We start from the raw sequence: 16,798 nt of genomic DNA on the forward strand, positions 1-16,798 counted from the left end.
GTTCTAATCACAACCCCGTCCCCAGTTCCTCTACTCACTGCTTCCTGGTCTGGGCTATTTTCCCTTATTTTTGCAGCAACGCTCCCCTGACACTCAGGAGTGAGGAAAGGGGTCTCCCGGGCTTCCTCTACTGGAGGAAAGAAGACAAAACTACCTCGGAGGGCACTGACAATGGGCCCGGGCACCCTTTCTGCTCACGTATTCAACACTTTCATAGACACAATGAAAAAAATTCCTGGAAGCCTAATACCTTATGTTTCGGCTTCGTACCGAAGAACTTTATTTTTTGTTTTTGTGGGTTTTTTTTTTTTTTAAGCTAAAATGTTATTGAAAACAAAATCTTCTCCACTAGCTGCTTCGGAACGATATACTGTATTATGAAGCTCTGTACATTTTAAATGTTTCTGAGATCTTGACAAGACAAAGTAAGTTCCCCACTTTTTTTTTCCCCCCTTCAATCTTGAAACCGAACCGTTTTCTTCCTTTTCAAGGCTCCTCTGCCTCAAGGTCAGGCTGCCGGCTGGATGGATGGACGGAAGGAGTGGCGTAAAAAGGGCCTTGGAAACAAGCGTGGAAAATATAGACACGGGCCACCCGCGGGGCTGACGGTGGCAATGAGTTAGCGGAGGCTCTGGCTTCTGGTTGTGCGGTCCTGCTGGGGTGGCCAAATCGGGCCACGCAAACCCCAACGGCAGGAAGGAGGGCTGTACAATGTGGGTCCCCTTGAATCATGCTACTAAAAAAAAAAAAAAAAAAAAAGGTGCAACGAGAAAGAAGTCCCTGTGCATTCTTAGTCACAAGTGTGAGCCGAAGAACCCACACGATTCCTCCCTTTGGTATTAAATTACAGTTTAAAAAAGCTTTTTAGAAACAAAGCAAATACATGGGAGGACCGGAAACGTGAACCGTCCCAGGTTGTGGTCCACTGAAACAAGTCTCATCCCTAGTCATAAATAAATAATCTCTTTCCTGGTCTGACTTCCACGCCAGGATCAATATCTCTTTAACATCTTACTTATTTTATTACTGCTTTTGGTTTTCTGGGACTGATTGAAAGTTGCTCAGAGGAAATCTTTGGTTTTGCTTAAGTGTCCATGACATTTAATCATGACTTTGCTTGCAGTTTAATTCCAACCAGTCAATCAGTTAATCCACTTCAATTGATTCTGGGCTCTCAGTTATTGGCTTGCACTCATTGGGCATCCGCTGGTGCCGGCTCAGCTGCGTGGCCTGCGTGAAGCTCCGTTCACACCTCTCGCACCTGGTGGAGGCAAGAGAGAAAATTGAGACCGGGGAGCGGGGGCCTGCAGGGTGATGGGCTTCCTCTCATCCTGCCTAATGAGAACAGACACTCCAAAGTGGCTTCAGATTTTACCGGCTCAAGAGGTTTAATTGGTGGCTCCTTCCAAGGCCTGGATGCCCGGGACGGGACAAAGCCCGTCTGATGCAGAACAGAGGGATCTGTCAATAGGCAGGGGGAAGGTGATTTCTCCAGAGAGCCCTGTCCTGCTGCAGCTCTGATCACTGTCAGTTCAAATAGATAAAGAACAAAAAGAGATTTTTAGGAGTGAGCCATCAAAGCAGCAGCTTGTCTGCAGTTTTCTGCTCCGTAACCCCAAAGAGAAATTGATGACAAATAGAATTTCACCTGCTGCTAATTTAAAATCGGGGATTCTACTCCCCTCGGCGTAGCAGCCAAAGATCCCGTGTCACCTCCGAACATGGGGTGTGGAGGAAGCACTACATTAGTCTGCGGCGACCGCAGGGGGTGGGTGTGGGTGGTTGTTTCTGTGCAGAAGTATCACAGTGCGAGCAAACTCAGGGCAAGAAGAATGTTTGCGGGTGGGATGGGAGACAGAAAAATTCAGGATCGACCCATGTTTGTGTGGCTCAAGAGGCTCAGCCCTCTAGAAGGTACAGTAGAAAGAAGGTAACTGTGGGCCATAGTGAGGAGTCAGTGTGTCTGATGAGGAGCAAAGTGGCATCCTGCTCCAAGAGTAACTCCTGGCTTTAATGTTAAAAAATAAAATAAAATAGTTTTAAAAGTAGATCGTAACCTAGAGACCCTGAGCTCAACCCACCTCCTATGCAACACACTGACTACCTTGATGGCCACTCAATCTATATAAACCTATCTCTCTCTCTCTCTCTCTCTCTCTCTCTCTCTCTCTCTCTCTCACACACACACACACACACACACACACACACACACACACACACCTCCAATGGTGGTCTCTAGTTTCTCTGTGGTGGTTGCTATTCCTGGCTGGGGTCTATGACTATACACACACGCAAACTCTAGCAGCAAGCTGGGCATAGACAGTGATTTCCTGTCACCACTCTGCATGCACGGGCTGCCTGGAGCACTGGCCGAGCACCCATTAGGGCACAGTGGCTACCACAGCCATCCCCTCAGTGTCTTCTTCTCAATCATTTGAAGGAAAGGCTGTTCAGAAGAGCCGCAGACAGTTGTCCCTCCTTCTCTTTCTAAATTCTTTAATGCTTATTTTTGAGAGAGACAGAGGGACAGAGTGCGAGCGGGGGAGGGGCAGAGAGAGAGGGAGGCACAGAATCCCAAGCAGGCTGCAGGCGCTGAGCTGTCAGCACAGAGCCTGAAGTCGGGCTTGAACCCACGAACCGTGAGATCATGACCTTGGCAGAAGTGGGACGCTCAACTGACTGAGCCACCCAGGCACCCTGACTGCTGTCCCTCTCTTAACTAATGTAGTCACTGGTCTCAGGTCCCTGCATGACTGGATTGTGGCAAAGCTCTCAAGACAAAGCCCTCACTGCTCCATCATATGCCATGTGCCCCATTATCTGGGGGACAGTCCTCTCTTCTTTTTATTAGTACATTATATACAAAGTATCTAGCCACAGAGATAATTACAATAAATAAATAAATAAATAAATAAATAAATAAATAAATAAATAAATAAAACAAAACATATCCATCCACTTTGGGGATTCTTGTATATTTTTTAATGCTGGGAGCCTGGGACTTGACCATCACGCTTGGATTTTTCAGGGCTCCCGTTCCATCTGAATGTGTCAGGGTGAAGAAGTTGTGTTTCTTTGATTGTCTTCCAGGGAATATTTTTAGCAGCCCGTTCCACTGTTAAAAACTGCACTGTGATCTTGACAAATGTATAATGTCAGCTTTAATGTATCAGACCTATCAGCTCAATGAAAATAACTCAGAAGTATTGATCAGCTAATGATTTTTGGTGTATTCATTAGCGTCCACGGTTAGCTCATCCTCTCTGTGGGGCTCCCGAAGGGCTGGTGACATGTTATCGCATTGCTGATCGTTTATTAGCGAACCGATCAGTTACTGGATCAGCGTGTCAGAATATACTACCTTTCACGGCTGACCAACTTTCAAATTATTATATTCCTGTTTTAAAAAAAATTCTGAAGCTTCAGAATCCATTTCAAAGAAAACTGTTTGAAAATTACAAGGAAAGACCGTGTACCTGGGTCACACTTCTGCATCTCTAACCCTGTATATGAGAAGATAAAGAATTCACAAGTGAGAAGGTTAGTGCTTCATATAAGGCACAAGTGTACATCTATACGTAATAATTAAATATCCAGACTGGACGGAAACATTAAGAGGAGAATTACATTACTCTCAAGCGTGTGCCTAACTGGCCTCCTAGATACTTACTCTCTCGAAATAACTTGTTGTAAAAGAAAATCTACTAAGTCTGTCTATAGGATTCCCAAGATCCTCACTGAGAAATCATCTTGGGGCACCTGGGTGCCTTAGTCAGTTGAGCATCTGACTCTTGATTTCGGCTTAGGTCATGATGCCAGGGTTGTGAGATTGAGCCCTAAGTCAGGCTCTGTGCTAAGCATGGAGGCTGCTTGAGATTCTCTCTCTCTCCCCGCCCCCCTTCCCAGCTTGCACATACGCTCTCTCTAAAAGAAAATAAAGCAAAATGAAATAAAATAAAATAAAAGTAAAACAAAATAAAGTAAAATAAAACAAAATGAAATAAATCATCTCTACTGCCATCTGCTCCAAGTGTGAATGAAAATACATGCAGATATGTGTATCTGTGTGGGTTGGTTCCTTACCAAATGAGGAAATGAAGACAATCAGATACAAAAATAATCTTTCAAATAAGGAATGAGCCTCCATTTTATATTCATCACCTTTAATTTTAGAAAAAATCCATTCACAAGTTATTTTCATAGTTTAATGAAACTCATCAGAAGGACTCCATGTAAATACCTGGGTTCTGGCAAGTCAAAGCCAGACTTCATCCGTGTTGGCATGTAATTAACCCTGAACTATATCACAGATGGGAGACTGGGTACCTTTAACCCTGGACTTCATCGAGTGCAGCAGAAAAAGGAGCAAAGCACGATGGGGGTAATGAGCTGGGAGCAAAGAAATGCTCTTGCCCACACGTCTTCCTCACTAGGCGGATGTCACAGCCACGGAAGGAACACTGCGCCAACGATGATGTGGAAAGTCATCCAAATATTCCAGCACAGAGAAACCCCCAATTTTCTATGAATATGGGTATCTTAGTTATATTTGATTTCCTTTTAGATCGGAAATCATTCTTTACTTAATCTGATAGGTGACTGGATTACAGGTACAGGGAGCCTAGCCATGGCCACCTGACACTGACAGAGGCCAAAATGAGGTCAAGTTCTGTTACACGGAATGGAAGCTCCAAGAAGCTCTCTTTCGTGCCTCTACAGACTGTCACCAAACGCTTCTTGGATTGGACCGAACTGCACAGGGCTTGTACATACGATGGGCTCAATGCATCTTTACTGATGTGCTCTTTTTATTTGCTCTGTTGCATGAATCTTGTTAAAATATTAGATGATCTTTGGAATATCCTTTTTTTTTTTTTTTTTTAATGTATATACTGAGCCAATCTGGCTTTCCTTGAGGCAAAAACGTACGGATGAGTATTTTTCCCCTGCTTCTAACAGACATGAACAGAAGAACCTTTCCTGTGGGAAGTTTTGGTCTTCCCAGACTCCAAAGCTGGGCACCAAGCAGTTCACATGGGGTCCTCCAGGCAGAGCCAACCAGCCCCGCCCCCCTAAAATCTTCAGAGATTATGGTTAATGTTTAGTAAGAGAGAAGGAAAAAGGAGTCCTTACTACAAAGAAGTTTTAGATGCCAATTCACTTCCTTCCTTCTTTCCTCTTTTCACTAAAGAGCTTGGCAAATGCTGTTAAATGAAATGATGTCTTGCTTTTGCTCCTTACTGTCCATGACTTCCAGTGTCACTGTACAAACTGAAAGCCAAGACCTTCATCATGCTCCTTTGATAGGTATTTTTTTTCCTATGGGCTCTTTGACTTTAGAAGTTCTAAGTAGATACCCAAGTTGGCTGCCAACAGGCCCACGATCTACCTGCAGCTTGAGGGGTGGAGTATTTCAGTGGGCTCTCAGCCAATCAGATTTCAAGGCAAATCCTACACTGAGACTCTGATCTCTTAACGCCATATCTTCTCCAGCCTTCTTTGGACAGCAATAATCTTGATCTGCCTAAACCCACATCCCAGCAGATTTCAGAACTTGGAAAGGGCTCTCCCCTGTCATGGCAGGCTCCTGAAAATTCTGTGAAAGCCTCCGGGGCCCTGGGCGAGTGGGACAATTTGGAGACTGAGCCACTGGAGGCATCTAGGTGCAAGTTGCTCAAGGCATACAGTTTAGGATTCTGCAGCTTTACGAGGTTCTTTTCTTTCTTTGTAACGTTGTTTAAGCCAATACCCATTAGGTGAAGTAGTAAAATTAACTGTTGAGGTGAAATCCGTTTTTATTGACTAATCTGCAACAAAGGTTTTTTTGAATGTTTGTTTTATGAGCTTGTAAAAGAGTATCTTCATAATATTTACAAATGTCCGTGGGATGGATATCTGTGGGCAATGGTGAGAAGCTTCCCAAAACTCCCTTGGGATAGTTCAATCCAGAACGATCTGATTGTATACACTGAAGGATTTAGTTTTCCATTTCCTAGAAGATGTTTAAGTCTTGCACTATTAAAAACAGCATACACTCAGTTCTCCCCTGGGAATATATATTTGATAAACTAAACACACACACACACACACACACACACACACACACACACACACACACAAAAACTACCCAACCATACATATAGCTTGTAGCTATCATCCCAATAAGAGTAAAGGCAGAATGAACTAAAACACACACACAGAATCTAATCCAACCAATTCTCATGCTTTTCTTAATTCACTTTCCAGATGGAATTACGTGATGGTCACAAAAACACACTCTTGGAAAGGTAAATGATACAATTATTAAAGCCCCTCAAATATTAACCTGATGAATTCAAAGTAAGTTAAAATGGCAACGCTATTGGAAACATGACAAAAACAGGATGTTAGAGAAAAAAAAAATTGAGTTGGAGTCAACGAGGTTACACATAAGTAACACCTTAACATTAATAGAAATCTATTTCGCATTTTGACCCTGAAACCTCTTCAATTAATTACTAAAACCTATTTACACAGCAACAAGATAAAAATCAATCTGATTCCTGGCACCGTGTCTGTCCGGCTGCCCTCTCTAATGTAAGGGGCCAGAAGGATCGTCAATCCTACGTCTTTGCTTTTGCAAAGCTCTCTTGCTCAAAGGCCCTGGAAACGTGCTGCCGTCATCTTCCACATCCAGGGCAGTGATGAAGCCAGAATGTGCTAACCCTCTGAGGGGTCAGGACTGAGGGCAAGGAAAGAGTACACCAAACTCTAGAACCTGTGCTAACCACCGGCCCTGAGGGGAGATGAGAAGAAAAGAGGTCCATTTGGGTGATCACAGCCCTAGAGGGTCCAGCTTGGCTGGGGCAATGCAGGCTTGACTTCAGATCTCTTCCTATCCCCCTTAGCCAGATGCTTTTGCACAGTCAACAAGCTACACCTATGTACACAGACAACAATTAAAACTATTTTTACTACCAATATATATCATAAATTAAACCAGGATGAAAACGAGTTAAGGATGATGAATAAAAGTAACTAATTCATGGGAGGTAAGCAAAGATGACCCTCTTTGATGAGTCCTCCTTCCGATGGCAGACACCAAGGCAGGCAGGACCCGGGCCAGCAGGACTCTGCCACCCTGAGACAAGCTCAGCCTCGGGTTGAGCACCATGGCAATGACATCCCATGCCAATAGGTCCAAACGGAAAATTATGGGTAATGAGAGCCTACAAGACTCCTTGGCTGAGATTGAGCAAGATTCATCTCTTATTGCCTCAATTATTTCTCTTCTGGCTTGAACTTGTCCTAAAGAAAATGAATAGGCTGTACGTCTAAGTCCTTTTAATCTTCCTTCTTAACCACCGAAAGCCAGTACGGCAAATGAGTAGAGACAGAGAGGGATGAACAGCAGAGTTCATCACAAAGACAGGAGAAGTTGCTTAGAGACAACTGACCAGACCAAGTCCAATGTGCTAGTCCACACTCCCAAGCCTTTCCACCTACTTGGGCTGCCAGAAGTACCTCTTTGCTTTGTCTATCTGGAAAACTCCTATTCATCCTTCAAGACGTATCTTCAACATCATCTCTCCCAGACAGCATTGACTCCTCCATTTCTGTGCTATCCTGTGGCACTATATATATATATTATTTTCCTGCTCTTCACTTTTGCACTCTTTACCCTAAATTTTTACCCCCATAAATTATGTGGTCTTCAAAGACCAGGAAGTGGAGATGCATTCACCTTTGTATCTTCCGCGACTAGGTGGGTGCCTAGTACAAAAGAAGATGTTCAGTAGGTATGTGCTGAATGAATGAATACGTACATGGATAAATGAACGACTGAACGAGTGAGTGAACCAACAGCTCACCTCGCATGATTCAGATGTCCACTGTTTTCATGACTGTGCCGTATCTAGAAACAGTCTTTCACTCAGATGCTCTTACCTTGCCAAAGCCCTCGGAATTCATTCTCACCTCTTCCCACATTGCCTGAATCCTCAAGAATTCAGACATGCCCAGTATGTGGTTCTGTTTTGTTTTATTTCACCAATATCGTAATTCTACGATCCAAAGAACACACTGGAAAGGCCACAGGTTGGCCACTGTCATGGAGTCAAACCACTTTAACAGATGGGGAAGAGGAGGAAATAGTTCACCAGAATCCTAAAATGTTCAAGTTCCCCAAGAGATCACTATTTAAATGTCCTAAACTGGGGTCACCTCACCCACGGTCATAAACTTGCTGGTGGCCAAAAGAGGACACTGTAGGGGCTCTCCGCTTAAATTCTAGAAGCACAGACCCTCAGGAACTAGAATCTCTTTTTTTTTAATGTTTATTTTTGAGAGAAAGAGAGACAGAGTGTGAGTGGGGGAGGGGCAGAGAGAAAGAGAGAAAGACACAGAATCTGAAAAGGCTCCAGGCTCTGGGCTGTCAGCACAGAGCCAGACGCAGGGCTCAAACCCACGAACCGCGTGATCATGGCCTGAGATGAAGTCGGACGCTCAACCCACTGAGCCACCCAGGCTCCCCTAGGAACTAGAATCTTAAAATGACCTACTCCTTCTCCTTTATTTTACTGATGAGGAAACAGACCCAGAAAGATCATCTTGTGTCCATGGCCGCACAGCTTGAGCCAGGATCAGGGTATAGGCTTCCGGACATCGTTCTTTTAATGCCAACCACCAAACAAGGAAGTCCTCTCGGAGCCTGGATGCTCACCTTCCAAAACCTTCTCCACCCGCTGGCTGAGCCGAGCGGCACTGTGCCAGCTGGTCTGCTGGCTCTTGGAGAAGGCTAGGAGGAAAGAGGGGGTGAAGGGTCAGGCTCTACTCACTTGAAGGGCTTTTCTCCAGTGTGGGTTCGGATGTGGTTGTTGAGGGTGGTGGCCCCGGCGAAGGCACGACCGCAGTAGCCGCACTTGAAGGGCCGGTCACTGGAGTGAGTGACCACGTGGTTCCTCAGCTCTGATGGTTGTGAAAAGGACTGCGAGCAGTGACCACACTGGTAAGGTCTGAAACAAATAAAGAGACTGCCTGGTCATCACTGTCTGTGTCAGTCGGCGGAAATCAGCGTCACGAGGCAAGGGCCTTAACTTTCCACTGACATTTTCTCTGTTTTTAAAACCGCACCTAAGGCTTTGGCGGCTGGGTCCCCAAGACCGTGCCTGTGGCCCTGGGAACACAATTCACGGAGCTTCTGAGACACATCAGTATTCCCAAACGAATATTCCTTGCGGGTATCAACCATCCCCGGTTCAAGAACCCTCGCTTTCTTGTTTTTTATCCCCACCCGAGGCAAATATTAGGGCACTCTGGGGAGCACGGAGAGTACGGGCGTGATTAAGCAGGAACGTTACCAGAGAAGATACAGAATTGTCTCTCATGATTCCGTGGCACTTTTAACTTTTCAAAGTGCTTTACGAACAATTACGTAGTTTAGTCTTTACAATAATCCTCAGGGGCAGGGAAAGCAGCTGTTACTATCTCTGTCGGTTCAGAAAACTGAGGGCCAACTGTCCTCAGGGGAAATAAACTCTCGATGCCAAGGTCACCGCAGGGTGTTAGGACTTTATTCTGAGGTAAATATGCAGAAGAGTGAGCAAGCTGCTTGTGTGTTTCAATAAATATGCAACTGCCTTGGGGTCTACAACGAAGACATTTGATAGTGTGTCAGCACCGGTGTGCACCCCAATTTGTCTCTCTGTGACAAAAGTCCTGACTTGTACTTACTCTTTACAGCCACACACCCCACACACATACACATACACTAATATTTATCCATTGTGGGTCATCTTCTTAAACTTTAGCTCTCCGGTTTAATCCGTGGCAAGCAACGATTTAGAGCAGCACAGAAATGACAGGATGTCCCTGTGTCTGCAGAGGGAGGACGGTGATGGGAAAGCCAATTGAAGGAAGTTGTGACAAATACCTGATAATTAGCGAGATTATCAGAGAACATTCTTTCCAGTTCACGAGAAGTAAATCGATTTGGGGTTTTCATAAAGGACATTAGACTTCTGTCTGCTCTACCAGAGTTCTGCTGCTTACTTAAGCAGAGTCCGATGAGTGACAGAAACCCTGGGGAGTTCTCCCCACTCACAAAACTAGTTCTCATCCTTCTTTGATGGAACTCTAATTTATCAAAATTTTTGTTAAGAAAATTAATAATCTGTCATGAGCGATATTAACAGCACTCACGAAGCCCTGCTTTGTGGCCCAGACGTTTCTGGCTGCATTTAGAAAGCCAATGGCAAAAGCAGATTTAATTGCTCTAGCTTTCACAAATGCGTAGGCTCCAAAGACCAGAAACCAAAACGAAGGGCGAGGAGACAATGGCGAGCAAGCATGTAAAACAATTCAATTAAGTGCAAAATAAAGTGTACCCTCTCATTTGTCAAGTGAAGTGCTTAATTGTGGCTACTTGCCTCACTGAACACAAATACTATTATTTTACCAGGCTTCAGCACACTGAGCACTGATTGTAGAATTTTTTAGCTTGATTAATAGTCCAGGATTGGTCAATAACTCAATACTATACAATTTTAATTACTTACATTTAGAAATCTATTTAACTGCTCTCAAACAAGTTTCAAAAAATATATATAAGCATCCTTGGTAAAGGAGTTTATCAATCTTGATAAATTGCACATGCACTTTATTACAATTATTAAATATTGCTTTGAAAGCCATTAAAATGATATGTAAATGCAAATGTCTGCCTGCCAAGTCTGTTCTTTATAGTAACCGTTAACCTTAAAGTGTTCCTCAAGAAATCATTCTCTCAGGAGTGAACTTTTTAAACTATTGCAGATTATAAACAAAATAATTTATTAATATATGCTATATCCACTGACAATTGATTTTTCTAATAGTGAAGGGACCATTAACAGTTATTAGCCTCTGGTTATCTATTTTTAATAGCTATCACAATAAACAATAAGCCACTAAATAAAGCCAATTAATCTTTTCTTTTTTTTCTAACTCTGCTGTCAAAAGTTGGGGTGATTTATTTCCCATAGTCAGGAGTCAATCCATCCTTTTTATGTTAATAGTCACAATCGCGAAGATTTACACACAGAAGAGCAGAAATGACCATGGGGAGGCTTATCCTGAAGTCTATTATCAAGGTAAGACCAAGGAAAGACAAAGAGAATTCTAACACATCCATTTTGCCCAATACTATGGCCTGAGAGGCATTTGCTATGTGTCCAGTGGCCTAAGGCACAACTTTAAAAACTTCGTGGAATTTAGCTTGACTTCATGGAAGGGTCTGCACGACAGGGAAAGCAGCACCGGGGAGTCCTGCTTCGGCCCCTAGCCTGAGTCAGCTGTGAGACTTTGGTAAGTCCACTTCCCCATGGTTTCCTCGTCTCTCCGCTAAGAGGGACATAGTGATTTACCTGCTCTCTAGCCTCCCATCATGCTCTGGTCCTGCTTCCAGACAATCAACCAACACGTGCAGCCTGAGAATCTGTCCCAAGACACAGCCCCCCAAGACATAGCATCAACAACATGACCTCCATCTTGTATTGTGTGCACCAGCCGGTTCCCTGCACGGAGAGCCTTCCATGGTTTTGTGAGTATACATACTAATTAGAATACGACCCATTTAATCTTATTTGGTAAACAGTTGAGAAGTCAGGGCAACAAGAAAATCCAGGACCAAGATGGAGAACCAAACCTTACTTGAACTGATCTCAAGAAACAAAGCAATATCCCTTCATTCTCAGATATCCTGAAGAGTAAGATTTTATATCCCACGCTTACAGTCACCTCTGCAGAAGCTGACTTTATGTAGAGTTCAGAACTAAAATGTGAACTCGACTTGCCACTATAATAACAGATTGTCTCTCTCAGCCTAGAAATTTACAGGAAGTTAGCCTTCAGAAAGTCTGGAAGTTATATAGCAAGTAGACAAGATTCCTTCTTTTCCTGGATTTTCACTATTTCCCACAAAAAAAGTATGAATGAAAGGAACAGATTCAAAAGTAATTTTAACATTGACTGCATCAAAGGGTTTCCCCTAAGGATGTAGGCATACATTCAAAACGGAATGAAATCTCCAAGTCCAAGGGCAGGCCTTCGAAAACATGACCACCGCTATGGAATCCTCTTTGGAACAACTGGTCAGAGGAATTAAGGCTCACAGTTTACAACGGAAGTGATTTGAGGGCACAGGATTCACTGCCGTTACTCTGCTTTTTATTCTGATAACTAACATTCTCGTAAACATGTCAAGGTGCGGCCAAAAGGTTAGGCTTCCTGTACTAAACCTGCAGATCCAATCGATTTCAACTCCAAAGTTCTTTCTCCCGACGATGTGTCCTACTGGCAGGAGCATGGAAGGACTGACATCATCAAGCACCACATTTAGCTCCCCTCTTCCCAGGATCTTAGGTGACTCAACAGCTAAATGTGAATATACTTTCTAAGAAAGCACTCTGATTCTCCCCCCACGTCATCATACACAGACACCATTTCATTATTCTGAAAATATAGGCAACAAGCATTCCTCACAAAGTGATGACATTTCACAACCAGAAGAAGCTTATGGCTTTTTTTTTTTTTTTTTTTTAACTACTGGAGACATCTAGCACTGTTGTCCGATTGTGGAAATGTTCTTTATCTACACTGTCCAACGTGGGAGCCATGAGCCACCTGGAGCTGTTCAGCTCCTGAAATGTGATTAGGGTGACTGAGAACTAGACACACTATTTACCTCATTTTGATTACTTCAAACTTAAATAGCCTCATGAGTTTCAACGTAGAAATATCAAAGCCTCATGAAAAACCAGAGTATGGTGCCCCATACGCAGTAACAAACTAACTAAAAACCAGGGGCACCTGGGTGGCTCAGTAGTTGACCATTTGACTTCAGCTCAGGTCATGATCTCCCAGTTCTAGAGTCTGAGCCCCACATCAGGCTTGCTGCTGTCATCCTGTCAGCACAGAGTCCGCTTCCAATCCTCCTTCCTCCCCGCTCCGCCCCTCCCCTACTGTGCTCTCCCAAAAATAAACAAATATTAACAACAAAAAAAGTACCTAAAAGCCAGACAAAGCCTGGGTCAAGTTAGTTAGCATCTATCGATGCTGGTACACATTTAAACAGAAAGCAAGCAAAAAGACAAATTTTGTACATCCCCTGGCATTCTCTGTAACTGGCAGCATCTACACCAAAGATTACCCTAGTAAAATGTGCAATTCATTTACTTTGGGTCTGTAATCGGTTTTGTGTACACAAAGAACAAGGATGAAGCACTTAACAAAATTAAGTGTGGTTTGGTTTAAAATATTAATCCTTTGATTTTTTTCTTTCATGGCATGAAAGCCTCCAGGACAAAACTCGTTCAGCTGGGGCCACGTTCTCTCCTTGCCCCACACCAGTCCTCCCACGTGTACATCCTCCAGAACTTCAAAGGGAGTGCTACTTAGGTCACTGCTGGCCATGCGGAGTGAGAAGAAAATGCAGCTGTATGTAAGAAGGAAAAGATTGCAGGAAAGCGGTGAAAGTACAGAGCCAAAAGGACCTGGAGAACACGAAACCCTAAAAAGAACAGAAGCTTCGCATTTGGGGGCAGGGGGACAGCGGAACACAAGAACATGGGCACACTGAAAACAAATGATCACAGTGATGGATCATCTCCAGGCTCCTCCCACCAAAGAGCACCTTCTAGGGTTACTTTCCCCTCTGGTACCACCACATCCAGTTACAAACAATGATACTCAAAACGACACAAATGTGAGCAGCTGATGGTACAGCTGGGAGGCTAAAAGGCAAACGTGCCATGAAAAAAAAACAAAAAACAACAACAACAACAACAACAACAACAACAATAACAAAACCCAAGGAGAAAAGAAAAAGGAGGCAACATAAAGATAAGCATTAGAAAGATACTTTCTGCAGACAAAAAAAGATGACAGGTTCATCAAAAAATAATCCACTGAGATTGAAGGCTTTGCTTACCCCTTTCTGGAGCCCCCCCAGTGGGACTGTTGAGGGTTTCTGCAGCAGAAAAACAGAAGAGAAAAGGGATTTCTAACTCCTGGTTCAAGCAAAAGGGATTTCAGCTGCCCTGGCCTAGGTCATAAGCTAATGCAAAACGCCTAGTGTTTATGAAGTTCCTAAATAAACTCTTGGGGCGTGTAGATGCTAACAGCTTCTTCCTTTTGAATCCACTCAGGGCAAAGAAAAAGTTAGTAGCCTGGGAAAAAGGAAGACAAGAACTGGGAGTCTGTTTGCAAAGTATTAACAGAACAGAATCGAGAAATAACACTTCTGTGGCTCCAGGACCCCCACGGATGTGTTTTGATCTTGAGTGCTAATTCTTACCTGGCTAGGGCAAATGGAATTTATTTCTGCATTTAGTGTAAACAGCGTGGTCATGAAAAAGGGCGATCTGGCAACTCTAAGCGTCCCCGGGTCTTTTTCCTTTATATCAAGGCAGAGAATTTTTGATGGTCTCTCCCATGGAAAAGCTCACGGATACAGACACACAAAGTCTCTTTTGATGAAGGTTCAGATGGGTTGGGTTTCATGGCCAAATATTCAGTCCGTTGAGTGAAAAATCTTTTGGACCTCGGATTCTGGGGCCTGTTTCAAATTTGGACGTGTTTGAAACTCTAACCTGTTTACCTTCTGACTTTGTCTTCGATGTCTTTTTTGCCCCTGGTTTTCTAGCACGATTTTCCTATCAAAATATAAGCGTGTGCGTTTTTCAAAGAGAGGGGAAATGGTGTCTGACTGGAAGGTTCTAAGCTTTATCACTGTATACGGCTGAATGGCCACAAACTGCCAAAGATGGAAAGCCGGCTGATTTATGGAGTCAATAACTGAAGAAAATATGTACACTCAGCAGCTCTAAGTCTGAAAATAAGTCATGGAAAATAAGAGAAAAAGCTCCAAATTTCACAACCATCATACACAAATTTGATACTGAAAGTGAGTTCTTCCTCTTTCTTGGCAATTCACTCATGTGCTTAAGAATCATAGAGAGTATCTTCTACTTCCAAACTTGCTGGTGCAAAGACCGCATTCTAGATTCTAGAACTGAAAAGAGCTATCCCAGTACTATAGGCAAAAAGCAAATCAGGTGCCTAAAACAAGTGCATCAAAGTGAGTGGGTATCTTCCCCAATTTTGCCCATATCTCCAATAATCAATTCGGATATGATGGAGTAATTTAAGCACTGCCTCATCGTTACTAAGAAACCACGAACTTGATTACTTTGCCTATGAAGGGCCTAATTTTTTTGAAGTCCTAATTCTTAAATTCAACTTATTCGTGAATGATGGTGACTATGTCTGAACAGAGAGCAAAGACAGGGAAGAGAGAAGTACCCGCTGCTTGAGTCATCTGATCCCACCCTGTCTATGTACCTGGATATCAAGCACCCATCACTGTGCATCATCTGGGAAGGCCTGGCCACACCACACCTGGGCATGAGTCAAAGAAGCCCAGCCATGTCTAGCACAGAATGGAAAACTCATGCCATGTGGATTTCTGCCAGTAACTCTCAATTGACTTTAAATCAGCGCTCACCCAACAACCCCTCCTGCACATGTATTTGGTGTATCTAAGTTTTCTGAATTTATCAGCTGTTTTTCTGACAGTTTACATAGATGTTTTACAAATCATGACAGTATTATTTGATGGGACAGACTTCACAGGGACTTAAACCATAATATGCATATGGTTTTCCAAGTGTAACTGGCGTCGGACAAAATAGTCTGTTTCAGTATCCATTTACTGAAACATATTCTTATTGCTTTCTGTGATATTCAGCATGAAATCAAATCATACTCAAAGCTAAGCCTGGCGTTTCAGGACCCAGAAACTTTCAACTATCATTTCATCTTACCTTGCACATTTAGTGATTATGATAACAACGTATCTGGGCCACTAACGAATCCATACATCTGAACGCAAAGCTCCTAGTAACACAAGTTAACGCCTCTTTTAGGCTTCAAAACTCCTAAAATGCATTGCAAACTTGGAAGAGAAGCATCTCGAAGCTACATGCGTACTTGCAAGACAGAGAAGCTTTCAAAGAAAACCCTTCCTGAGTGAGGAAAACATTTGCACAACTTTTGTGGTCACTTCTAAAGCCCAAAGCACTAACACGTGCAGAGGTCTGATGACAGTTTCACCGGGATCTCTCCCTGGAAAGTGAAAGACTGGAAAGGCCCAGCTACCTTAATAACCCTAACGCAACCATTTCAACATTAATTAATTACAGCAATGCTTGATGCTTGGCAAGGGGTTTCTAGAAAAGCACAAATAAAGAACAAAGACACATGTAAATGTGCATATGCATACTAAAAGGGGTTCTTATTATTATTTTAGAATACATCCACCCCCTTCCCAGCACATCTCCACCCTCTGTGTCCCTGCCGGGTTCGCCAACACGCTGTCATAATACCCCGCTCAGCTGGGAGGGGACAGCTAGGGGTGTAACATAAGGAAAAGAGAACAGAGGGGCTTAAGGTTAATCAGTGGCCAAATGAAGAAAATAATTCAGAAGACGTGCTTCCAAGCTCGTATCTTCCTTCCAAAAAATCATTTTCCAGGTTTTATTTCATTTCATATTCAAAGTGCCTTTTCCAGGCTATTCTTAGATATTTGGGGTTTAATCACATCTTCACAGGATGTGAAAGGGAGAGAAAGCACGGTCCTTTCTTATTGAATTATTTTGATTTTTGTCTTTTGCGCTCCTGGCTCTCAAGACTGTCGAATAAACGAGTTTTGATTCATAAATAATAGTTCCATTATATCTACTGTGCCACTCGTCAAAGCACCTGAAATTTTAATTCACTTGTT

At 43.2% G+C, this 16,798-nt stretch overlaps 1 protein-coding gene across 1 annotated transcript in view; it reads right to left on the bottom strand.

Moving 5' to 3' along the window:
* Nucleotides 1–251: 251 nt before the first annotated feature.
* The window catches only part of PRDM6 (PR/SET domain 6), a 106,072-nt gene continuing 89,525 nt past the window's right edge, over nucleotides 252–16,798 (bottom strand). Inside the window, exons 7-8 of the mRNA XM_060636266.3 lie at nucleotides 8,817–8,993; nucleotides 252–1,261 (exon numbers count right to left, since the gene is read on the bottom strand). Of these exons, the coding sequence (XP_060492249.2) occupies nucleotides 1,147–1,261; nucleotides 8,817–8,993 (292 nt within the window). The 3' untranslated portion in view covers nucleotides 252–1,146. The remainder of the gene's footprint in view (nucleotides 1,262–8,816; nucleotides 8,994–16,798) is intronic.

This window comes from Panthera onca, chromosome A1 (genome assembly GCF_046562875.1).
Source record: "Panthera onca isolate mPanOnc1 chromosome A1, mPanOnc1 haplotype 2, whole genome shotgun sequence".
Classification (NCBI taxonomy): Eukaryota; Metazoa; Chordata; class Mammalia; order Carnivora; family Felidae; genus Panthera; species Panthera onca.